Source organism: Gorilla gorilla, chromosome 7 (genome assembly GCF_029281585.2).
Source record: "Gorilla gorilla gorilla isolate KB3781 chromosome 7, NHGRI_mGorGor1-v2.1_pri, whole genome shotgun sequence".
NCBI lineage: Eukaryota > Metazoa > Chordata > Mammalia > Primates > Hominidae > Gorilla > Gorilla gorilla.
The window spans coordinates 129,530,188-129,555,358 of NC_073231.2; the positions used below are offsets into that span (position 1 = coordinate 129,530,188).

At 45.0% G+C, this 25,171-nt stretch overlaps 1 protein-coding gene across 1 annotated transcript in view; it reads right to left on the bottom strand.

Annotated features, from left to right (window-relative positions):
* Positions 1-1,033: 1,033 nt before the first annotated feature.
* The window catches only part of ANXA13 (annexin A13), a 56,649-nt gene continuing 32,511 nt past the window's right edge, over positions 1,034-25,171 (bottom strand). Inside the window, 9 exon segments of the mRNA XM_055348720.2 lie at positions 1,034-1,540; positions 4,799-4,911; positions 9,048-9,123; positions 13,429-13,530; positions 13,943-14,011; positions 15,744-15,823; positions 15,930-15,963; positions 18,642-18,812; positions 22,897-22,991. Coding sequence (XP_055204695.2) covers positions 1,421-1,540; positions 4,799-4,911; positions 9,048-9,123; positions 13,429-13,530; positions 13,943-14,011; positions 15,744-15,823; positions 15,930-15,963; positions 18,642-18,812; positions 22,897-22,991 — 860 coding nt within the window. The 3' untranslated portion in view covers positions 1,034-1,420.

A 25,171-nucleotide genomic window follows, 5' to 3' on the forward strand; every position in this document is an offset into this window, starting at 1 on the left:
TGGTGTCAGCCAGCCCTGGATTGAAATGCTAGTTGACATGGTTTGGCTCTATGTCACCACCCAAATCTCATCACAAATTGTGATCCTCATGTGTCAATTGTAATCCCCAGGAAAGACCTGGTGGGAGGTGATTGGATCATGGGGTCTGTGTCCCCCATGCTGTTCTCGTCATAGTGAGGGAGTTCTCATGAGATCTGATGGTTTTATAAGGGGCTGTTCCCCCTTCGCTCACCACTCTTTCTTTCCTGCTGCCACATAAGACGTGCCTCCTCCCCTTCCACCATGATTGTAAGTTTCCTGAGGCCTCCCTAGCCCTGCGGAACTGTGAGTCACTTAAACCTCTTTTCTTTATAAATTACCCAGTCTTGGTAATTTTTTACCGGTAATTATAGCAGTGTGAAAACAGCACTTGTAAATGAATTTAGATAGGTTACTTAATGTGTCAGTTTCCTCAACTGATAATTGGGAGTAATATTAACCACATAGAGCTGTGGGGAGGATTAAGAATGAAATTGGACTACTCAGTGTCAGGCACAAATAATCAGCCAATGAATGACAACTATGATTATTGGGCCAAACTGTCCAGGTTCTCTTGACAGATCCCTCTATGTCTAGCAACACATGGCTATGAGACTAAAGTTTTGGAACACAGAATCTATTGGTGTGGAACCAATTCACTTCAGAGGTAGACCATTGATCTTGATCTTGTTGGCACTTTGCTCAGCTTAATTGTATTTGAAGATCAGACGGAAGACTCAAGTGGGTCAAATGTCTAGAGAAGAAAACCCAGTTAAACCAGGTAGCAGATTAGGGAATTTTACCCTTAGTTACAGTTTACAAAAGCAAGTGAATTGTTTCCTTATGACTAGCCTTGATTAGTGACCACTAAAAAATGTAGGTTTGAATTTCACAAGTCATACATTTCCAAGAGAAGAGCCCAAACTTATCAAGACAATCTTTGGAAAAGCAGCTGATAGAGGCATAATCCACAACTTTAATTAACAATGAGGCTTTCAAATTGAACACACAGAAGGAAAATTAATAAATTGTTTAATTTTGTCTTTCCTGTACCTTACTTGTGTGATGCATATCCTTCTAAATGTGCCATTACAAATGCATGTTTTTTTCATCAACTGCTGATTTCATTCGTGTTTAGAAAACATCCAGTTACCATGCTAAAAGAAAGTGAAGAGGCAGCCTAGATGCTTGCTAAGCCAGAGTTCAAGGTGCCCTGCCCACGCGTCTTAACGTTACTGCCCTTAACTTAAACAGCTTGGCCTGGCTGCGCCACTTAAGCTGCCAAGAAAGTAATCCGGGACTCTTAAGGGTTTTCGTGCGGGAGTCTCGTTTGCAAGTTTGATTTGGAATGTGCTCTTGACAAAGGCGGTTCCACCCTGTGTTCCTATTGCCCTGGCTTGGCTCAGTGCAAGAGGGCTACTAGCAGTTTCCGGAAGTCCCCGGAGGTGTCTGAGCGAACCATGTCAGAGAGAGACTTCTGATACTTCTCTTGGAACTTTGCTTTGATTCCCTGAAGGTCCACCTGTAGAAAAAATAACAGCAATGGAGATAAGAACATTTATGGTGTGTTCACAAACAGTGGGCACTGTTCTACACATGCTATACTCATTTGCTCATTCATGCCTTAAAACAGCCCTTGAGATAGGGCTTTATTTCCTATCATTATTTCCTTTATCACATTATTTCAATTTTGTGATCAGGAAAGGGAAGGCAGAGGTCAATTCCCCAAAGGTTGCAGAGGTGTCCACGTGTGTGTGTGTTCCACTAAAACTCTTGAATTTCTTTTTTTTTTTCTTTTCTTTTTTTTTTGAGACAGAGCTTCGCTCTTGTTGCCGAGGCTGGAGTGCAATGGTGCGGTCTTGGCTCACTGCAATCTCCGCCTCCTGGGTTCAAGCGATTGTCCTGCCTCAGCCCCCCAAGTAGCTGGGATTACAGTCAACCACCATGCCTGGCTAATTTTTTTCTGTATTTTTAGTAGAGACTGGGGTTTCATCATGTTGGCCAGACTGGTCTCGAACTCGTGACCTCAGGTGATCCACCCACCTCAGCTTCCGAAGTGCTGGGATTACAGGCGTGAGCCACTGTGCCTGGCCCTAAAACTCTTGAATTTCATACAGTTTTTACATGTTACAAAGTATTATCTTTCTTTTGAGTTTTAACAGTTATTTGAAAATGAATTGCCCTAAGCTAGCAGGACTGTACACAACCTGGCAGTGAGCCTGAATTGGCCTGCAGGCTGTAGTTGGTTGACCCCTGGTATAAAATTAAGAAAATTGTCAACACAGAGATGTGGAATTAAGCAATTAAGCAGTTTTTCACTCATACCCTGATTAGCAAGGATATTAGTAACAGTCAACACAACTCAAATCACTAGCAACTTGTAGGATTTATTTTGAATCTAATTTATTGGAAGGTTGAAAAACCCAGGTGCTAGAAGTGATGATAGGACCCAGGAGAAAAATAAATCCAAAGATTGCTCTGCCAGAAGATTCTTACAGCCTAGCAAAGGAGACGATACTTGTACCAGAAAAGATGTAATTCCGGGTAGAACATAATGGATCTCGTAAAAGAAGCAGAGAACTCTTTTTAACCAGGAGTCTTTCTTTTCTTTTCTTTTTTGTCTTAGACCCTACCTTGTACTCCAGACGCAAAAAGTGTGGCTCAGGGATCTGATTCTTTCTTCTCTTGCCCCAGTGAGAGGGCTGAGCTGAGACAGTGAGAGAAATGATCAGGATGGGAGTATGTGGGGGAGTGAGGGAGGGTTTGCAGTGGATGCGGAGCAGGTGGCAGACACTACAGGAGACAGGTGGTGTCTGTCTCTCCCCCAGCCTGTGTGTCCCCCTGCTCCGCTGCTTGGCTCCTTGCCCCGTGCTGGGACACGGGCAGGAAGGTGGAGGGTGGGTGGGGATGGGGTGCACAGGGCTCTGTTCTGTGGCTTTGGGAGATTAGGAAATCTGGCCAAACTACTATATCTAGCCAGGCCTGAAGCCTTCTGAGGGAACTGCCCACATGTTGAGATGGCCCAGGACGTGTGGTTGATTCTGAGATGGGACAGAGCTTCTTGGAATAAAACACTCCGTGGGCCATGTCGGAGTGATCACGGAACCCTCACAAGCCCTTCGGATGGATCCAGTCTCTCTGGGGGTCATTTGGAATCCTGGGTCTTCATTGTGTTCAACCTGTCCCTTCTGAGTCCCTCAAGATCTCTCATCTCTCAGTGACTTTGGCTGGAGGTTGAGTTGCTAAGAGACAGAGGGACGGACAAGGCAGAAGACCTGGAGACAAAGGAGGGAGAGGGATTTGGAGCCATGGAGGAGAGAGGCAGAGGCATGGCAGGAGCAGAGCAGAGAGACTGGCAAAGGGAAAGAGGGGAGAGAGAGAGACATGGCCTTCAATAGAAAAAGATGAGTTGTGGAGGAGGAGAAAGGAGGGGAGGAGAAATTCCAGGAATAGAAATAGAAAAGCAAGAACCGTCTTGTTGCAAAGTTATATTTAAAAACAGTGTCAGATGTTAAGCATTATTTGTTAAGAAGCCATGGATCAGAATTTGGGTTGGTGTCCCTCCCCCTTCACCTCCCCCTTCATTTAACTACTTTTTTTTTTTTTTTGAGGGAAGATGTCTGTGGTTTTCAAGTGCTTAGTTCCACTTCATTCCCCAAGGCTTCTCCTGCTGCTGATGAAATGCCACTTCCCCTTTATTTTGTACCACCTTCTATCTGTGGCCCCATATCCCAAAGTGTTAGCTGTGACCTTAATTTATTTATTTATTTTTTTTGAGACCGAGTCTCGCTCTGCTACTCAGACTGGAGTGCAGTGGCACCATCTTGGCTCACTGCAACCTCCACCTTCTGGGTTCAAGCAATTCTCATGCCTCAGCCTCCTGAGTAGCTGGGACTACAAGTGTGTGCCACCATGCCCAGCTAATTTTTGTATTTTTAGTAGTGACGGGGTTTCACCATGTTGGCCAGGCCGGTCTCGAACTCCTGACCTCAGGCGATCCACCCACCTCGGCCTCCCAAAGTGCTGGGATTACAGGCATGAGCCATTGCACCCGACCAGCTGTGATCTTGACGGCTGCTCCCAAGCCGTTGGCTCTTCCTCTCCCTTCTCTTTCTTATACACACACATTCTCCGAGAGCAAGCACAAATTGGCTTTTAGGGGGTGAAAAAGCCCTTATTTTTTTATGTATAAAGCACTGATATCCACATGGTATATAAACAGATTTGTAGTATTATCTCTGGTGTTAACATTTCTTGGGGGGAAGGGATGGCAATGAAGAAACACATGTGTCTAAAAAGGTTCCTTAGAACAGCAATAGTTTTTAAAAAGATTGAGAACCATTGCCTTATGCTGATGTGCTTGCTTCTGCAGTGTGTTCAGTTAAGGAAAGGCCTCACTCAGGAATTCAGAAATCATTCTCTTTTTGTTCCTGCTGCTGGTTGACCTCTTTCAAGTGTGTTTGTTTTGTCTTCCTTAACATGGAGCCATGCATAGCTGCAGCCCCTGAGAACCACTCGACAGGGTTGCCTCTGCGCCCTCCACTAGCTCTCCAGAGCCACAGAGGACAAAAAAAGAAGCAACAATCATTATTGTATTTTTATAAAAAGAAACAGATTGAAGCAGAGCACAATGTCTTCTGCAAATTCTGGGAAGGCAAGGGGCCGTCTCTGTTTTACTTTTTCTGTAAATAGGCCCTTAATAGAAACTATTTGTTGATGACATCAGTGGTGGAAAAAAGAGAAGTTGCAGCCGCCTCTTTGGAGTCGGAGTGTGTCTTACCTCGGCCCTGGTCACGATTATGCGAATCAACGTCTCCTCATCGGTCCCCGCACCCTTCATCGACTTGTACAGACGTTCAGCAAAATAGCCCTCACAATCCTGGGCACATCTCACTGGGCAGGACAAAGGAAAAGAGAATGTGAGGCTTTCACGTTTTGTGGAATGACCTTGGGACCCCCCTAAATGTCACCTGGCTGCCCTTCGAGCTGACTGGATGGTGAGGCAGAGGTGTGAAAGGAGCTGACTTGACACCCTTGTGAAATGAGATTTGGAAGATTCCCTGGTCAGAGCACCTGGAATCTTCAAGCATAGCTCCCCTCCTGTCCCCTGAAGACCCTCTAGAGGAGAGCTGTGGCATCCTCGGGCCCTCCCGGCCACGTCCATGATTCTCGTTATTTCCCAGCAGAAATAACTTTCCCTATCGAGTGAAATCTCTGGTCCTGTCCTAGGGTTCTGAAGGGAAACAGATTGGCCAGCAACCTTCTGGAACAAAACTTCATCATCTTGACAATGTATCCAGTTGGACAGCCGCCTGCTCTCCTATGCTCAACAACCTCCCTACTCTTTGTTTTTCCTCACTGGGGTTGTTTTGTAAGCCTCATCTCTGAACCTTTTCCAGGTTCCCCACGATCTTTCGGTTTGCAATCCGGGATGTGGACTTGATGAAGTGTTTGATCCTTTTTAAAGATCACTTTCCTACGATGCTGCTATTTGCTCTTTCCTGGCTTCCCCTTGCCTTCCAGCTTTGATCTATCCACAGCTTAATGAAGCGTGGTCTCTATTCATCAAGCAAGTGACAGGGTGCATCTCTTCTCCTGGGAATAAATCATTCCTTCCCCTCCTCCCAGGCTCATATGGATCCATCATGGCTAACACGTTAGAGGAAAAAAAAAATATTTGCCCTTTAGGCTGTTAACATTTCTCTAGAACACTTGATGATGTTAGTGATTAACAGTAAGTGATTATTTCAGCATAAATGTGGAATGTGCAATCTTACTATGTCCCATAATGGGGCTGTTGTTGTCTAGGGGACTGTCTGTGTGATTGATGCTTATAAGCAGGGGAGAGGAGCAGAGTTCGGGAAGGAGAGTCTAGTTTGGGGACCAGCCGCCTTTTACAGGCCATGTGGCAGCTGCCACAGTTTCAGTGGAAAAGAAAATCGCACTGGAAAAGAAACGATGTCTGGCCTCTTTCTCCTGAGAACAACCCAAAAGCTGCTGGATTGGTGGTTCAGGGGAAACTTGAACGCTATTCTGGGGAGTAGCATATTCAAGACTTACTGTGATCCCCAGACAATTTGAGCTAATGAGCACCACAAAGTTTTCCTGAAAATCCTCTTCCATACAGCGCGGCTTGATGTGGGGATCATTGTCTGCCTGAAGTCACTGTGTTCCACTCCTGCACAGGGGTCTTCTCCCTTGACATTCCTTCTACCTGATATTTCAGGAAGAAAACTCTCAACATTTCTCCTGTCTATAATCTCTGCTTGGGGAACAACCTCTGTTGTTAGCAGCAGCAGGAATCTCTCAAAAGGCTGAGCAGGGATAGCCAAAGAAGATGTGGAATAAAATTCTTCACTGCAGCCAGGCATGGTGGCTCACACCTGTAATCCCAGCGCTTTGGGAGGCTGAGGTGGGTGGATCATTTGAAGTCAGGAGTTCGAGACCAGCCTGGCCAACATGGTGAAACTCCGTCTCTACTAATAACATAAAAATTAGCTCGGCTTGGTAATCCCAGTTACTTGAGAAGCTGAGGCATGAGAACCACTTGAACCCGGGAGGCAGAGGTTGCAGTAAGCCAAGATTGCACCACTGCACTCTAACCTGGGTGACAGAGTGAAACTGTGTCTTAAAAAAAAAAAAAAGAAAGAAAAAAACCTCTTCACAGCAAATGGCAGGAAGGGCAGCCAGCCCGGTGCTCTATATCTTGCTCCCCTTTGCCTTCAGAGCGAGTTCCTGAACTTCAGTGAGTATAACACAGTCACTTGGACAGTTTGTAAAAGTGTGGCTTCCCAGGCTCCCTTCCTGGAGGTTCTCAATGGGAACCCGGAGTGGGGCCCAGGAACCTGCATTGTAACAGGTGATTCCGAGGTAGGGGGTCCATAGACCTCACTTTGAGAAATGCTGCTCCAGAGGCTGGACGTGGTGGGAGCCATTTGACCTCACCCCCTGCTCCTAGATGTTAGTCATAAACTGGCATCGCTATAAATTAGGTGGCAGCTGGGTGGGAAGTGTCTAGAAAATAGTCATGAAGCTGTATTCTGTTATTAGTGTGGCTTATTCTCAAGGTCTTTTCTAATCACTTTTTTTCGCTACCACTGGAGTACAGCTCTCTCTTAGACTGTGTGGTCCTCAACCCCAGGGACTTGGCTTTTCTGTCATCTGTACCATCTTTGCTCTTTGTTTTTTTATCTTTATCTTTAGCCTAATCTATTGATTTGTACCCACCAGCTTAAAATCCACCATGAGCTTTAGGCTCCTTAAGAGCAAGAACTGGCCTTATTTACCTCTTATTCCCACACGCAGCACAAACCCTGGGCCCAGGCAGGTGCTGAGTAAATGTTAAATCATTGAATAGTTGTAATACCATCTTCTGACTGCACTCTGGTGTTTTCCCGATTCTCACACTGCAAGTATAGCAAGCAAGGACGTACAGCCTCAGAACCAGGCCATGAGTAGATCCTATTATCTACTCAAGACTCTTCTTAATTATGCTAGTGTTCCATTATTGGAATGTTAAGCTTGTGGGAGTTATTTATATCCTACTGCTCAAGGTCATCGCCAAGGTCTGAATTTTTCACACATGTCTGCAATTCAAAAAATTGCAACCTCCGGCATAAATGGCTTAAGGCCCTAAGCACAGTCACTTATACCAGGGCTCGTGTATATATCCAGTGTGGGTCATGAGTAACACCAGGGATTTTTAGGCCTCCGGATATCACAGCAGAGGTCTTGCTCATTGAATACAAAATAAGGATGGATTAAAAAAAAATCAATTGCTGACATTGTTCAAAAAAACCCCAAAGAAACCAAACAAAAGAGTTTGGCAACTGGAGCACATTTTTTAACTTCCAGGGCTGCTTATTTGGTTCTTCCTCTTCTGAGAACAGGTCTCTCCATTCCTTCTGCCATTTGGGTTGGTGCCCTGGATTCCTCACCACAGGACTGTGGACAATGGACAATGCTTTCATTCCAGGGCTTGCAGAAAGAAAGAAGGAGCCTGTCAGACACAACCCCATGCCCATCTCTCTGCTATTTCCTGCCTTTGGGCAACACCTGGAGAGGAGGTCCTGGGGTTTGGTTGGCACAATCAGGATCTGATCTCCCTCCCCTCTCTTTCCAAACAAACTTCATTCTTTGAAAACATTGAAAGGAACCAAATGGAAAAGGAAACCTGTGAGCTATCAGGCTGCCTGAAACTGGATAACAGTCTAGGTTGTTGACAGGTGCCCTCAGGGACCCATGGTGTTAGTGGGTGATATGGTGTGGCTGTGTCCCCACCCAAATCTCATCTTGAATTATAGCTCCCACAATTCCCACATGTTGTGGGAGGGACCCAGTGGGAGATAATTCAATCATGGGAGTGGTTTCCCCTCATGCGGTTCTCATGGTAGTGAATAAGTTTCACGAGATTTGATGATTTTATAAGGGGTTTCCTCTTTCGCTTGGGTCTTATTCTGCCTTGTCTGCCACCATGTAAGCTGTGCCTTCCGTCTTCAGCCATGATTGTGAGGCCTCCCCAGGCACGTGGAACTGTGAGTCCATTAAGCATCTTTTTCTTTATAAATTACCCCATCTTGGCTATGTCTTTATCAGCAGCATGAAAACGGACTAATACAGCAGGACTGCAATGGATGCTGTGGTGTGCCACTCAGATGCCCTATTCAGGATCGAGGCAGTCATTCACAGCTGAGTCCCTCCCCAGGAATCTCCCTCCAAGGGAGAGAGCTGGCTTGCCCAAAGTTGCACTGCTCCCCTGGTACAGCCAGTGTTACATGACTGTTTGATGTTGGGTGCAAAAGCCTGGCCCCCTTGCTCCACCTTGGACATCTCAGCTTCCAAGCTTCCTGTGGGATCAGCAACGCCCCTGTTGCAACTACGTCACAGTCACTCTCTCTCTTGCTCAGTGCTGCTTAGACGTGTTGACCCCCAAAAGCTATTCCCTCAAATCTTCCTACACACAAACCTCTGTCTGAGTCTGGTTCCAGGCAGCCCAACCTAAGACAGGAGCTCTCCTAACTTTACTTTACCGAGAGTTAAATAGGCCTTCTGCAAGTCGCCTGATGTTTCTTCTTCAATGGCTTCTTCTATGTCTTTGCCAATGAGCTGCAGCGAAAACCAAAATCAACTGTTATTCCAGGTTTGCCTTTGACCTTAGTACTCTTGGGGTTGTTCCTCTACAAAAAGCACTGAAGTTTTCCAGATTTAGTCCTGTGGCTTCAGGGAACTCCTATCCTGACTCTCGCCTTGTAGGATTGGGGTGTTTGCCACCCATTCGAGACAGGGCTCTCGTTGCTGAGGAGTCAGTCTAGATTTGACTCCTAATGGATTTGACCTTAGTGCCACTCCCTCAACCTCAATTTCCTCATCTGTAAAATTTGGGAGTGGAGAAACAATTAATATATAATATATATTATAATATATATAATTAATATATAATATTATAATATATATAATTAATATATATATATTATAATATATAATTAATATATAATATATACTATAATCATAGATTTTTTTTTAACATTGATGTATAGTTTAGTTCCCATGTGTTCTTCACCCTTTCCAGTTTCAATTTCCCAGGAGGCTGTGGTTATGATCATCTGACATGCACCTCCATCCTCTCCCTTGTCTTGGGACCAGGGACTTAGTCACAGTTCGAGTGAAATAAGTAGGCATGGTGAAGTTTATGATAACAACTTGATCTAAAGTTCCTGAGAGGGTGGGTCTGCAAGGGCTGGGAGCCGGGGGTGCTGACCACATCAAAATGCCACTTGTCTTCACTCTGGGGTGATTCCAAATAATCCTATATTCACCACTGGCTCACATATTGCTCTGTGCAGCATTACACATTAGGTTTCTTTCTAAATATTTACAGAAGCTGAAGTTCAGAGTAAATTGTGACTATCCTTAACACAAATACTGCCCGGGCCAAGCTCAGGGCAGGCACATAAAGAGAAAGGAGAATGCTTTGCTGGCTTTGGAGAAATGCAATTAAGCATTAGAAACACTGAAATTTCTTTCTTAGAAATTATCTTTTGAGGATATGACACAATTGATTCTATAAATAATTGGGGACTTTGAGTATGCACCAGTGGAGTTTATGTGGTTTATTTTGAAAACACAGGTAAACAAAATGTTCTTTGTGATGTAAGCACAATATATGTCGGGGGAGGAACTGTGTCCAGATTTAATGAAGCCCTGTTGCTTGATCTCCTAGTCATTGTTTGCATATCTGGAGGCCTTGGTGTGTGGCAATAGAAACCAGATTAGAAGAGTAGGGGAACTCTCCCTTCCTTAGCTGCCCCCAGTCTTTTCTGGGTTTGATGTGGGAGTCATTATTTTGGAAGGGATTGGTATCCCTTTCCCAGAAACAAGGTTCTTGTTCTGTAGACTGAGATCATACTTCAAGAGAACATTTTGTTCACACAGGTCTTGTTTACTTTAAAAAATCCTCACATTAAACCATTTTCCATTTCTATTGTTAATACCAGGCTAGAGCAGGGATTTTAAATTTTCTGTAGAATCTCAGCCTACAAAACAGATGAAAGCAGAAAGCAGAGCTGTGCTGGGAGGCGGGAGGTGGGCTCCTTTCCCTCGCCATTGGCATCTATACCATGTTTTTGCCCTCTCAGGTTTTTTCCTTGCACAACTCCAGGAGGCGCTATTCGCACACTGCAACAAGAAGGTACTGCCCTGTCTGCTTCCTGCCCCACCCTACTCCTGGTAGCTGCTGAGGCATCTCCGTGGGACACAATCTGAAACAATGGTCTGGCCCAAGCTGTTGGGACTGTACTTTGGATACTTCTCACTTCAGTTACTTCAACATGATTCTTAGGGGCTCTTTGTACAGAAGCAGATTTTCTGATCTCGGTAGAAAAACACATTATAAGGGTAGGTTCCAAACAAGTCTCTAAGACTCTAGTTAAACAGGCAGCAATGCCTGCAGGGAGGTTATTAGAGGAGCAGGGGAGACATTTCTTTCTTTGAAAATCGGTTTCCCCAAATGGACGGCACGCTGACAGCAGAGTCCTCTGTGCTCTGGCACTGACTATAGCAGTTAGAGGGCTGAAGCCTCTGGCGTGGAATGAGGAACATGTACAGGGGAGGGGCAAAGGGTGAGGCACGCAGTGAGGTGGCAGCAAAGTGGGCTATGGGTATGCATACCTACTGTTTATGCTGAGCCCTGTTTGGGGACTTTACTTTGGTTTTATAGCTATATAAGTCTTTCATATTTGGTAACATTGGGGACTGTAATAATCTTTCATGGTGCAGAAGTTTGGGAAACTGTTGCGTGGCCTGGGATTGCTGGGAGTGTCAGAAGTTAAGACTCAGGCTTACAGCATAAAAAAATGGCAAAACCCTGAGTTTTTGTGCTGAAAATTAAAATTCAACCCTAAGCCAGGACGACTCATGCCACATAAGAAACTCCAGTGATCTCAGACTAGCATCTCTGTGCTTTTGGTCAGAAGCCATCAGAAAAATCATAGAACCAGGGTCTAAGAGCAGGCTGAACTCTAAAAACATCAGCAATAAATATCAAGAATGACACTTGAGCAAGGCTTTTGAAATGGGTGAATAGATAGCATTTTAGAGCTGGTTTCATGTAAAGAATCATCAAATCCATAGATTACCTTATTGTACATATAAGCTTTAGCCCTGATTTTTGGCACTGTCTGTTCACCCAGGGAGACGCCCGACAATTGCTAATGTTCATTGAACGCCTACTGCATGTCAGGGACTAACTGCTTATTTCTGTTAACTCATTTAATCCTTATTAACCCTATGAAGTAGGTACTATTATCCCTATTTTACAGTTTGGGAAACCAAGGCACAGAACCCTTAATAACTTGCACAAGGACATACAGCTGTAGCCTAAAGCTGACTTCTTAAACTGTAATATACATTAAAATCACCTGGAACACCTGCTGTAACACAGATGGTCAGGCCCTAGCCCCGGGGAATCTGATTCAGTAGGTCTGGTGGGGACTGAGAATTCTCAATTTAAACAAATTCTCAAGTGATGCTGATGGTGCTGTTTCAGGATCAACTTTTGAGATATTAGCCTGGAGAGTGTACTTTCAGGTAGTCAGTTCATACACACACACACACGTACCCAGAAACTCCATCTGTGGGCTCTGTAGTGTGGGAGGAGGATCTCAGTCATAGAGAAGTCCTCCAGCTCAGAGGCTACGCAGCTCCAGGAACAAGAGACCAGGGGAGTGCAGGGTCAGCTGTCTTTGATCATGACTCTGGGCACGATTTGAAAGGAGCAGGCCCTAAAGGCTTATATACAGTCATGATAAAATTCCAGAGCTTTATTGTCTTTTTATCTGCTGGCAACACATAGGAAATGCTATTTGGAGTGAGGAGTGGCCAGCTTCAGCTGAGGTAGGAGCTCAGGCCGGGGAGTCTTGAGTTCTCATCCACTCTCTGCTACCGACTTGCTGTGTGGTCCTGATAAGTTACAGATGGTTCCTCACTCAACAGACTTTCCTTGTCCAGCAGTTGTGGGTCACAATAGTTGTTCGGCCTACATTATAGTTATGCTGTTGTTGTGAAACTGAATGAGACACAGAACATAGACGTGCTTTGAGCAGGTAAAAGCGCTCTACACATATAAAATAGGATGCCAAAAAAAAATCTGATATTCCACTCCAGGCGTTTTGCAAGTAAAGACTGCTTTTCAGGGAAGGACTTACTGCTAAGGGCCTTGAAATAACTAACTCGCCTTGTGGGCTTAAATTTATCCTGGGATTAAAATATAATTTATGTGCATCTTTTCAGGAGCCTATCTTTGAGGTACCTCGTATCTGTCTTGAGAATGGTGGGCACTGTTAGCCAACCGTAAACTGGAGTAATAGTAGCAAACATTAGTATGTTCGCCACATGCCAACTCAACTGTTCTGAGTCTTTATCTTATTTAACCTTAAAATCACTCTGAGGGTGTGAAGATGATGTTCATGGCTCCTGTTCTACAAAACAGGATGGAGAGATTTGGTCACTTGCCAGTGGTAGACCCAGGATTTGCACCTGGGCTCTTGGACTCTAGAGCTTCTCCCCTGAATGGGACACTTGCTTCCCTGGCGTCTGTTGTGAAGCCGGTTTCCAGCCTGGGTACTGCATCTGGGTCTGGACGATTCTTGGTGGTGGGCTGTCCTGTGCACTGCAGGCTGTTTAGCAGCATCCCGGGCCTCTGTTCACTAGATGCCAGGGCCACCACCCCCAGCTGTGACAACTCCAAATAATTCTAGACATTATCAAATATTCCCTAGGTAGGAAAATCGCCTCCAATTGAGAACCACTGTTGTAAAGGATCCCCAATTCCTTATTGCAGATCTTGGCTTCTTTTGGAAATAACTTAAGACACTTTCAGAGTGAACTCTTTTGCCCCAATACTTTATGACTTACAATTTGATAGGCTTGAAAGGTGGCTCATAACTGCTTGTAGCTCCTCTTGGCCAGGACTTCATTGAACGCAAGCTCATCAGTGCCCCAGCGGCCTTCCCCTGCCTCAAGGGTCAAATACAAACACTTTGAAAAAGGCTTTTGTGAAAAGACTGATTATGCAGTGCTGTGACTAGGCCTCACTGACAGGAAATTATAAACTATGCATTGAATAGAAGTCAAATGGACTAAGCACTTTCAGCTTCTAACCCACAAATGTATTTCACATACTTATTTATATTGTTTATACCATTCTTTGTTCCAAAACAGATCTGATGTGGTCAACCCCAGAGTATAAGAATAGGAACCATTCATTTAGATTCATGGAGACTATATATATGATCTAGAAAGATCTAAGCATATCTTTGTTTCTTATTTCCCAAGTAACTCCTCTTTGCATGAAATAAACATTTGTTGAAAATAATGCTAATAAATTTAAAAAAAGAATTTGCAGAGACTGGCATGTCTGCACACATACATCATACAGATCTTTGGCATCCTGACCAGCTAGATCTTTGTCCACGTCATCTCCTTCATTGCGATTAGCCTAGAAAAATTGACACATTGTTATTAACTTGCATTCCTGCTTGACCACAGAAAACAAACTAACAAAAAAAACAAAGTTCTGGAGAAAGAGGTGAATTCTTTCTCAGCTCAGCTCAGTTCAGCCTGGCAAGGAGGTAACACCTGCTCTTTGCTGCCATCTTTTGGGCACAATGGATAAACAGAGTAGCTTCTGTGGCAACACTTGGTTTTGCCTTTTTTTTTTTTTTTTCCTTTTTGTAGAAACCAGAGTCACCCACAAACCCCACTGACCTCTGAGCAGACTGAGTGCGATCTCTGGTTTTCCCTAGAATGAGTCCCCTCTTCGTTTCAAAATATCAGATTTCACCACTCAAGGTCCCAGTCCTAAAAAACCCTGAGAGCAGGTCATGGAAGTCTAACTTGAGCCCTTTGTGGTGGGCAGAATTCTAAGATGACCCAGTGGTCCACATCCTTGTATAATCCCCTTCCCTTGAGTGTGGGTGAGAGCTATGAATGTGAGGAGATGCCACTCCTGTGATTGCGTTATATTCAATGGCAAAGGGGAATTTTGCAGATATAATTCAGGTCTCCAATCAGCTGAGTCCACCAAAAGGGAGATTATCCTTGGCTGGCCTGACCCAAATGAATGAGCTCTTCTTAAAAGGTCAGAGATGGAAGAAGTCAGAGAGATGAGCTGCTGCCGGACTGGAAGAAACCAAACAGCCATGTGGTGCACTGCCTTGGGGGACTGTGTGGAAGGGAGCTGCTGGCGGTCTCTAGGAGCTGATAGTAGCTTCTGGTCAACAGCAAGAAAATGGGGACATCAAACACAGCCATAAGGAAATGAATTCTGCCAACAATTAATGAGCTTGGAAGAAGACTCTGAGCCTCAGATGAGATGGCGGCCCTGGCCGACACCTTGATTTCAGCCTGTTGAGAACCTGACCAAAGGACTCAGCGAACCCAAATATTACTCAGCTGGATCTCCAAGATACTACTTGGACTCCTGACCCATGGAAACTGTGAGATGATATATCTATGTTGTTCTGAGGTGCTAAGTTTGTGGCGATTTGTTATACAGCAAGAGAAAACTTAAACACTCTTCCTGCTGCAGTGGAAGCCTCTCTCTTCTGTTCTCTGCTGTCAGTGTATCCCATTGGGAGAAACAAAACAGAGAAAATGCACAGAGCTCGTAAAGATGAGTGTGTCCATGAGAATACAGATGTGTCTGTCTAGAGGTCTCGGGGGGCTGTGTCCCAGCAAGGCCAATTCTGAAAGCCCTGATGTCCTGGCTGAGTTTCTTGTTGTAGTCCTTACAGGCCCAGGATCCAGTGAATCCTGGAAGTAATTGTAGAGTTGTGTTGTAGAAGCGGCCCTGCTTGGGGTCAGATAGTCCGGTTCTTGCTTCTGGGCTGTCTCTTACTGGCTGCATGAACCTGGGCAGGTTACCCACCCTCTCATGGCCTACATTTCCTCATTGGCAAAATGACAAAGTGATGCTTAATGAGCCGACTCATTTACAGAAAGGGATTGTAAACTGCAAATGACTAGGCAGATTGTTTATATGGAAGTAATTCCAATCGAATATAATTTCACCAGAGCTGGGCTGATGGAGCATGGATTGATAATCCCCCGATAATATTTTTAATATAAGAAAGAAATGTTTATCTACATTACCATTTTTCATCATGGTGCCATGTTGCCAAGGATTCTTTCCTAAGATGATAAAACAGGTGACACCTGTTTCCTCTTACCTGCAGCAGGGACACCAGGATTTTTTTTAGGTTTCCACTTGTATCACCTTTGACATCTGATTCGAGGCTCCTATCAAATACTTCGAAGGAAGTAAACAAGGAGGGAAGAAAGCAGATGATTTAGTTTCCCAGAGGTATTTTGAAAGAAACATACTTTATCCAAAGCCAGAATGAAAAGTTACTTACGCCTTTGGTAGGCCTCTTTAATGGCGATGATTTCCTAGGGAAGGTAATTTACAAAAAAATCAATACTCCAAGGAGGGATTAATCAATAAGAGACACAGAGACATACAGAGAGAAGAGGCGGGAGACCATGTCTGGACACAAAGTGCCTTCAAGACTTCCTCTTAAGATGGTCATCCCTATAGGTCCAGGGCACACGCCTGGAGTGAGTCCCTGGAGATGTGAAGGGCCACCCCCCCCCCCCCCACTCCACCCACCTCTGCAAACATCTCTAACACACAAGTGACAAATGCATGCATTCTCCTTCTTTAAATGTGAGAAGTTTACAGCTAGGCTAACACCTTCTTTCACCACCTCCTCGCCTGGTCTCACTCTCTCTTCCCCACTCAGGTAACCCATGTTAGAAGTTCAGTGCGTATCAGAAAGATACACAGATTTTTGTTTTGCATTTGTATATATATGTGCTACTGAAAACAGAATTGTATAGGTGTCATGTGTTTAGCAGGTGGAATACTGTACCTATCATTCCTTGACTTAGTTTTTCTCTCAATAATAATATCCCGGAGATCCAGCTATGCTTGTACATGGATAGTCACCTAGAGTTTTTTAAAGGGACACAAAATATTCCATACTACAATAAGCTACGGTTTACTTAGCCAACCTCCTATTGATGGAGGCTTAGGTCGTTTCCAAGTTTTCTCTCCTTCAAAGCTTCGTTCAGTAACAGACTGGCTGCGTGCAGGAGTGCTAGTTTCTCTTGAGGGTGTGTTCTTGGAGAAACTGCTTTATATTTCAATGTCTGGTGCCAAGGGGTGCACCTCAGGAGCTGCCTCAGTTTACACTTGAACCAGCAGCTTGTAAGAGCAGGCTTCCTGCTCCCCCCGCCCCCCACCACCAAGCTGGTTAAAATGAAAGTCAGTAGGTGGTGATTGGGAGAAGGTGGTGATGGGGAGAAAGCGGTGGGGAGCCTCACTGCTGCGCTCCTGGGTGGGAGGGAAGGGCAGGCCAGGTGCTGGGGGAGGCTGATCACTTGTGTTTGTGCAGCTCCCTCCCTTTTCTCATTCCAACCTGCGACCAGGATCTGCCTGAACCTGGCACCCACTCTCTGCAGGTTTTTCTTCTCATCCCATCAGATCTATTTGATTGATAGAGAGGCCTTGCTTATTGGTTGAAGCCAGGAGCTTAAAGAAACTAGGCTGAGGGAGAAAAAGCTATGATCACAAGATTAGAAAAATATATATGAATATATTTTTTGAGACGAAGTCTCTCTCTGTCACTCAGGCTGGAGTGCAGTGGCACAATCTTGGCTCATTGCAACCTCCGCCTCCCGGGTTCAAGCGATCCTCCTGCCTCAGCCTCTCGAGTAGCTCGGATTACAGATGCATGGCGCCACACCTGGCTCATTTTTGTATTTTTAGTAGAGATGGGGTTTCATCATGTTAGCCAGGCTGGTCTCAAACTCCGTCTGACCTCAAGTGATCCTCCTGCTTTGGTCTCCCAAAGTGCTAAGATTACAGGCATGAACCACTGTACCTGGCCTGAAAAATATGATTAAAATTAACCTTTTCACAAAGGCAGGTGCTGACCGCCCTGGCGTTGGCTGCCTCCCTGCTGGGACCTTGGTGCTTCTGAGAAGGGTGGATGCTGAGTGGGGGAAGTTGTGTGCCTCTTGGCCTCAACTCACACTCCCGGGGGGCCTGTGCTAACCCTCCTCCGAAGCATCATCCCAACCTGAGACTCCTTGAAATGGAGGATTTTTATTATCTTGTGGGGAGTAAAGAAGTCCGGGGATGCTCTGGAAAAGGTTTGCAGCTGTAGCCTGGACCCTGGCGGCACTTCAGGAAAAGAGGCTGAGCAGCGTGAACGTGGCCCAGCACCCAGGCCTTCTCCAGGCATTTTTGTGTCAGGGTACTGTTTGCATTTTGCCTGCTGTCTGCTCCAACTTCTGCTTCTATTTCCTGCTGAGAGGCCTCAAGAATGTTGGGCTCTTCTGGCATTTTCCTTGCTGGGCTGCCCCATTCTGCTGTCATGTGTGGTTGCTGAAGAGGGAGGGGTCTCTCCTGTGAATTATTTGTGGACCCTCTTGACTTGATGAGTCCCTTGGTTCTCCTGGCTTCTGGAGCCAGAGACAAATAGTTCTCCATGGGGCCTCAACAAATGCTCTCTTCAGCCCCTGCAAAGGTGGCATGTGCCGAGGGACATCCCTCTGTCTGATGACAGAAGGACACACAACCCTTCAGGGTAGTACTGGCAGCCACTGGGGTGTTCACTGGCATCCCCCAGCACCACTCACCTCTCTTCCTCATTATAGTCTCTTTTGTACCCTATGCTAGCTGACCGCCATAGCCCAGGCAGTGGCACAGACATGCTTGGGCTGCTTGTTGATTTTTCATGTCAGAAGAGCCGCAAAGTCAGGCTGGATGGAGGAAAGTAGAATTGTGCCTCCTGCTTATAAAAGCATCAGTTTAGAAAAGCAGAAGCTCGCTGGACACAGCTCTTCTGAAAAGATCGATTCTGTTAAGTGGCAGCAACACCAAGACTGACCTCTGGAAGACTGGAAGAGATGTCCTCCCACATGGACCAAGCACACATATGTCTCCCCAGACACCTGCTCAGTCCATGGATAGAATGCTGGGAAGTAGGGTCCCTTCTGGGGGGCTGCAACCATCTCTACTGGGTGTGTGATGCTCCCTCGCGGGCTCAGCTGGGACTGACCTTATTGGTCCTCGTGCACAGGACCTCAATGAGGACGGACTCATCTGTGCCCAGACCCTTCATAGCCTTCTGCAGCTGCCGGGCGGCGTACTCGCTGGGACGGTCCAGAAGGGCCAACGCTGTCTTCTCGAAGTTTCCACTCAGCTCACTCTTGAGTACTTCCTCCAGCTCCTACCAGAAGACAGTGAGAGACGTGCTGGGAATGGCCCAGGAGGAGAGGGGCAGGTGTCTGCTTGCACTATTGCAAGTGCTCATAGTTGACAAGAGAGGTGCTGTGGACATGAATTCTGCCAACCTGCAACCTGCTGAGAACATGCAACCTGCTCTCAGCTGCCCATCCACATTTCCCCAGGGCTGGCAGAGAGGCAGAGAGGAGCTCCCTGCTCAGGGCTGGAGACCTCACCGATGAATCACAATAACAACAGTATCTGTGGAACATTTAGAGCTCAGAGAGCTTTTTCAGCCAGTCTTCAAGATCGCTGAAAAAATCCTCAAGATCTGTTGAACCTGATAAGATGAAGAATTTTCCCCAAATATTCAGCTAGGAAGGGCTGAAATACAGGGCTATTATCTCTAGGACCGGAGAATTTGTCATCCAAATTGGGATGCCTTTCAGTGTGAAAGGGGGCACTATTAGCAATTGCAGAGGACAACAGGAATAAAGAGGATTGTCATGGGAAGAATGACGGCCTGTACCGTCACTTCCGTTATCTCGCTAAATCCTGGAAGGGACACAGGTGAAGAAGAATGCAGGTATGTAGAAGGGGAAGTACATGGAATTCTTACTGGCATCTGTTTTTTTCTTTGTTTGAGACAGGGTGACTTTGTCACCCAGGCTGGAGTGCAGTGGTGCAATCATGGCTCACTGCAGCCTCGACCTCCTGGGCTCAGATGATCCTCCCATCTCAGCCTCCCAAGTAGCTGAGACTACAGGTACACACTGCCATGCTCGGCTAATTTTTAAATTTTTTTGTGTAGACATGGGGTTTTGCCATGTTGTCCAGGCTAATCTCAAACTCCTAGGCTCAAGCGATCCTCCACCTCAGCCTCCCAAAGTGCTGGGATTATAGGCGTGAGCCACCACGACCCCAGCCTGCCATCTATTCTGACAAGCACCTGTCTTCCTCTTTTCTTTGAGCACCCTCTTTTCACAAGAAAACTAACTACCTTCTCCCTGTCTCCCTCTGACAATGTGGTTTAACAGGAGAAATGGTCAAGGATGGGCATCAGTCTACCTAGAGTAGTTAATGCCCTAACTTAAACCAAAGACCTTCACATAGAGCGACAGCCTGGGATGGCTCAGATTGGAGGCCCATAGACAAGCTGGCATTTCAAGGACACAAACTATAGCATAGGGTGGGCAGCTCCCCAGCAGTGTGGCATGGTGGCAAAGAACACAGCCACAGTACCTTTGTGACCTTGGAAATGTACTTAATCTCACCAACTGTCAGTTTTCAGCTCTAGAAAATGGAGACAGTGCTAGACTGACCTCACAGGGTTTTTGGGAGAATTAAATGTGACAATCCTTGTCAATACTGAGCATTAGTGCCTGACATATTTTAAACGGTCAACAAATGCTTATCATTAATCTCCCATGCTGAAAAAAATTTTCTAAGAGGAGGCACATCAACTATTTTTCAAATGAAGCTGTGAGCTCTTGGCCTGGGAGAAAAACCCGGAGTATTTTTGTCCAAAGTGCTGGGATCTGCAGTCCTACAAGGGGGCTGTAATATTATGCCTCCGCCCCACAGTGGCTGCTCCAGCCAACACTGCATCTTGTGAAGGCAGGTCTGTGGTCAGCACTCTATGGTGTGGAGTCATCTAAAAATTGGAAATATATTTTCAGGCCAGGTGGGCATTATATACAGCTGCAGAGAAGAAAAATCCCAGCTTCCCACTCTTACAGGCCACAGGCATAAAAACAAATCCTTGTGTGCTTACATTCTGTCTGGGCAGAGTAGAAGGCTCGGGATAGCTCAGCTCTACTCCTGGTTTTCCTGCTGACTCTGTTACCATGGGATGGTTATTCTCTTTGGAGGTCAACTGACACGGGGCTGAGATTGGATCATATCTAACATCTTCTAGCTTTGCGATGTTGGGATTCTAGATTATCTCTTTGGCAGTCTCAGTTCTCTGAAACACAGCTGAGAACCAGAAAGTAAGCAAATGATTGGCAAATGAAGTATCACAAAGTTTTGCGCCAGAACATGCCCATTTAAGTTTTAACAGGGCCCCTAGGCTTTCAGTTTGAATCCATTTACTCTTCTTTAGACTAAAGACTAAAGATTAAGAAGCATTGTATCTGATTTTTCTTTCTTTCTTTCCTTCTTCCTCTCTTTCTTTCTCTCTTTCATTCTTTCGTTCTTTCTTTTTCTTTCCTTCCTTCCCTTCTCTCCCTTCCTCTCCACCTCCCTTTCTCTCTTTTTCTTTTCTTTTCTTTCTTTCCTTTCCACAGGGTCTCTCTCTGTCACCCAGGCTGGAGTGCAGTGGTGCAACTACGGCTCACTGAGGCCTCAACTTCTTGGGCTTAAGCAACCCTCCAGCCTCAGCCTCCTGAGTAGCAGGGACTACAGGCACACACCACCATGCCCAGCTAATTTTTTATTTTTGGTAGAGATGAAGGTCTCAACTGGTCTCCAACTCCTGGGCTCAAGCGATCCTCCTGCCTTGGCCTCTCCCAAAGTGTTGGGATTACAGGTGTGAGCCACCTTGCCTGGACTGACTTTTCATATTGGTAGGGTGAATGTGTCTTGGGAGGCTACTGGAGTTAGGGATGTTGACAGGGATAAAAATTCAGCTTCAGGCCGGGCACGGTGGCTCATGCCTGTAATCCTGGCACTTTGGGAGGCTGATGTGGGCAGATCACGAAGTCAGGAGTTTGAGACTAGCCTGACCAAAATTAAAATACAAAAATTTTACTAAAAACACAAAAATTAGCTGGGCATGGTGGCGCGTGCCTGTAATCCCAGCTACTCAGGAGGCTGAGGCAGGAGAATCGCTTGAACCCGGGAGGCAGAGGTTACAGTGAGCCAAGATTATGCCACTACACTCCAGCCTGGGCAACAGAGTGAGACTCCGTCTCAAAACAAAACAAAACAACAACAACAAAAAAAACCACACACACATTCAGCTTCACGCATTCAATTAAATGCAATTGAACTGAAGATGCACTTATTTTCATCAAAAGTTACATTGACGAACCTAATAGTAAGGAGAGAAGCAGAAAAAGCACAAAAGCACAGCCATTTGGGCAATTTAGTGTGCAAGCAAATAGCTCTATTTATGGCACTGGGTCCTTCAGGAATGGATACTGTTCTTGAAGTCAGGAGACTTGGATGTGAGACTTGGATGTGAGTCCTGGTTCTCTTTTTTTTTTTAGGTGTGTGATTTTGTAAAATGGAAACAATCATAGCTATCATAGCTTTTTCCTGTATTGGTACATGCTGGCATTATCCTGACTGATTCTCCCAGCAACCTGAGAAGGGAGCTAAGTTATCATCTTCTTTCTATCCATGAAAAGACCAAGTCCTGAAGCAATTGTTACCTGCTCAGTATCAAATAAATAGGAAAACCCATCTTCATCTTTCTATATATCTATTTATACCTACAGTGATTGAAATGGTAAAAGTTTGAAAAATATAAATGAGAATACAGCATAATAATTGATATTCATTTTGCATAATGATAATTCTAATGACATTAAGAAAAGTTTAAGTTGTGTTCATTATATATTAATAAAGAAATAAGAAAGCCTAATGCATACTTGAAGACTTCTCTCTATAAAATTATTTTCAACAATAAAAAAGAATGAAAGAAAAGAAAGAAAATGTAAAGAAAAATCGGTGTTGATAGCTTAATAAAATGGAGGGTTTTTTTTGGTAGTTTTCTGTAACAATTGCTTATGAAAAATTCCTGTATAAAGACCCACTTGTGGAAACTGATTTTCAAATTACTGATCTATCTACATATGTACAGTTAGTCCCAATTAAGTGAAAAAAAGACTAGGGTCTTAATAGAAAAATGAAGTCAATTTAAGAAAAGAGTTTAAGAGTATTGATTTTACAGGTTATTGAGTTAACAAAGCAATTTCAGTTTTTCTGAACTCCATTAATGCTTTTAAGTGGTTATTTCACTTTTCCTCCTGGGCTGACTCAATAAAGCTATAAAGATATTCTGCGTGGCCTGGGGACATGAGGAAGCCGAGACGGCTGAGGCCATGGCTGGGTGCACGCTTGCTGACCACCCCTGGAATCACCTTGCCGTACGTTGCCTTGTACTTTTGCTTGATTTGTTGCCTCTCATCTGATGTCCTGCCCGATAAGATTTCAATGATGGCTGCTTCATTGGTCCCTAAAATGCAGGAGAAACAAACAAAGCCACAGTGAATAAGAAACAAGATGGAAGTTTATTTTAGTCCAGGGTGAGGAAGCCAGGACTCACAGCTTAAAGGTGGTTGGAGGTGTCTATGGAACCCAACGGACCCTTAGCTTTGATGCCTTGTGCTGAAAACTATATTTTTTTCATTCACTTAGACAAATAGCCATTGAGGCCTCACAGCACATGGCACACAGTGCTAGGCATTGTGGTGGAAAGAGGAACGAGTATGGCTGGTTCCTTAATTTTATTCCTAGGGAAATGAAAACATATGTCCACCCAACAATTGCATGTGAATGTTCATAGCAGCATTACCCATAATAGCTCAAACGTGGAAGCAGCCGCAGTGTTCATCACCTGAAGATGAATAAACAAAATATGGGGTATCCATATAATGGAATGTTATTTGGCCAGAAAAATGAATAAATTACTGATAGATGTTATAACATGGATGAACCTTGAGAACATTATGCTAAGTGAAAGAAGTCAATTATAGCAGATCACGTGTTATATAATTCCATTCGTGTGAAAGTCCGGAACAGGAGAATATACAGAGGCTGGAAGTATACTAGTGGCTGGGGGTGGGTGGGCTGCCTAGGGGGATAGTAGCTGGAGTCCAGGGCTGCTTTTTGAAGTGATGAAAATGTTCTAAAATTGACTACGGTGGTGGTTGCATGCATCTGTGAGTATAATAAAAACTGTTGAATTGAACACTTTAAATGGGCAAATTATATGGTGCATGAATTATATCTCAATAAAAATGTTTTAAAAAACAACAAGGAAAAAGATGGCCTGTTCCTTGGCCTCTGGGTGCTTACAATTGCATGAACAAGATTAAGATATAGGCTGAAACTGTTACAATATTAACCCCACCCATACATTTGTTAATCTCAGGAGAGAAGTCTTGATTGAAACCATGAAGGGAGGTTGCCCCTTTTAACTCCTATTACCTTTAAATTATGTTATTTTTTAAAAGCTTTTTTACCCCGATGCTCAAAGTAATACAAGCTCATGGCAGCAACTTGATCAGTACTGAAAACTATAGTGAATAAGAAAGAAGGGGAGAATATCCTTGTTTGAACCGGGAACCAGGATCGGAAAGATGACACAGGTATTTCCAGTGTGGGAATAAGAAAGACTGTTTTACCATCAAATCCCACATTAGATTTATTCAGGTTGGATTCAAATCACAGCTCCACCCTGTACCGACTGCATGACATTGGGAAAGTGATTTTTCTTGCCAAGTCTCAGTTTTCCCACCTCTAAGATGAGGGTAATAGTATACAAGGCTATTGTGAGAATGAAATGCGAGAATCCAAGTGTGGGTCCAGTCCGCGGTGGTCCTAAGCTGCACGTGGGAAACCCGGGACACCGGGGGATGTAAATGACCATGCGCCTGGCACTGCCTCACATCCATGCAGGGTGTGCACAGGGACCAGCCTCCATGAACTGCTCACCCCAGTGATCGAGCTCGGTGGGATCAAGGCACAGCAGTCAGCAATCTCTGGAGCTGGAGGAAATGTTAGAGACTATCTAGTCCAAGCTCTTATTTACAGAAGAGGAAGCTGAGGCACAATGCAGCGCCTCTTCTCGGTTCCTGCATGTACCTGACTGTTCTGCAGCATTTGAATTCTGCAGTCTGGAATTATTTTTTTTTTGAGACAGGGTCTGGCTATGTCACCCAGGCTAGAGTGCAGTGGCATGATCACTGCAACCTCCACCTCCTGGGTTCAAACAATTCTCCTGCCTCAGCCTCCCGAGTAGCTGGGATTACAGGCACCCACCACCATGCCCAACTAATTTTTGTATTTTTAGTAGAGATGGGGTTTCACCATGTTGGTCAGGCTGGTCTCAAACTCCTGGCCTCAGGTGATCCACCTGCCTCAGCCTCTCAAAGTGCTAGGATGACAGGCATGAGCCACCGCACCCGGCCTGCGGTTGACAATTCTTTGCGTGAAACACCTTCCTAGATGGCTTTGTACCTCCTTTCCCAGTCCTTCCTTTCTCCTCTCCATCACCTCCCTCTCAGCGTTCTTGATTGGCCTTTATTCTTCCACTGGCCTTTTAAACTCGATTTTCAGTTCTCCTCTCTATTGGAGTCACTCCTTTCCCAGGCGACTTTCGCCCTTTGACTGATGACTCCAGGATCAGCGCCT